Source organism: Loa loa, assembly GCF_000183805.2.
Source record: "Loa loa unplaced genomic scaffold supercont3.74, whole genome shotgun sequence".
NCBI classification, from domain to species: domain Eukaryota; kingdom Metazoa; phylum Nematoda; class Chromadorea; order Rhabditida; family Onchocercidae; genus Loa; species Loa loa.
In genome coordinates, this window is record NW_018108254.1 from 246,214 (window position 1) to 246,926 (window position 713).

Below are 713 nucleotides of genomic sequence, written 5' to 3' on the forward strand. Positions count from 1 at the left end.
TTAAATAAAGAGGAGCACAACTTTTTCGTGAAAAAAGATATTAATGTAGGATGATTTCACTTTCTCCTGTCTTAAACTTCTTTTTTTGCTCCAAAATAACCCAAAAAGCAGTGACCGGTCAACATCAACGCTAATATCACGTACAGAAACAGCCAGCCCACGATGATCATCAATATCGTTTGTGATCTTGTCAAAAATCACTTTTTTGTTTCTTGTCTTGTCAAAAACACTTTCTTGTCTTGTCTTGTCAAAAATCACTTTTTTGTGGGCGATGCAATATCGCTTACAGTTAAATTCCTGAAATCGAAGTACCATTTGACTTCTGCACAAATTCACTCACGATTGTACTCTTCTTACTCTTTCCTATTACATCAACAACATCGCTTGGAAGATATCAGTCAGAGACGATATTTAAACGTAACCTTCTGCAACACTGAAAAACACAAATTTCACAACTGTTTCATTATCTCACTTTAAGGTAGAATCATCATTTTGGCAGACTTCATTAAATACCTTTCGCTTAGGGCGATTTTTCACGAGAAACTGGAAATGATCCATGAAATATATATATATATATATATATATATATATATATATATATATATATATATATATTATTATTATTATTATTATTATTATTATTATTATTATTATTATTATTATTATTATTATTATTATTATTATTATTATTATTATATATATATATAGTAGTA

General features: G+C 28.1%; 1 protein-coding gene across 1 annotated transcript; it reads right to left on the reverse strand.

Moving 5' to 3' along the window:
• Positions 1-558, reverse strand: LOAG_12680 (hypothetical protein; the record flags this gene model as incomplete). Its single annotated transcript, XM_003148192.1, has 2 exons — positions 1-297; positions 514-558. 2 exons carry the CDS (start codon positions 556-558, stop codon positions 1-3), a joined length of 342 nt encoding a protein of 113 aa, XP_003148240.1.
• Between the last annotated feature and the right edge of the window lie 155 nt (positions 559-713).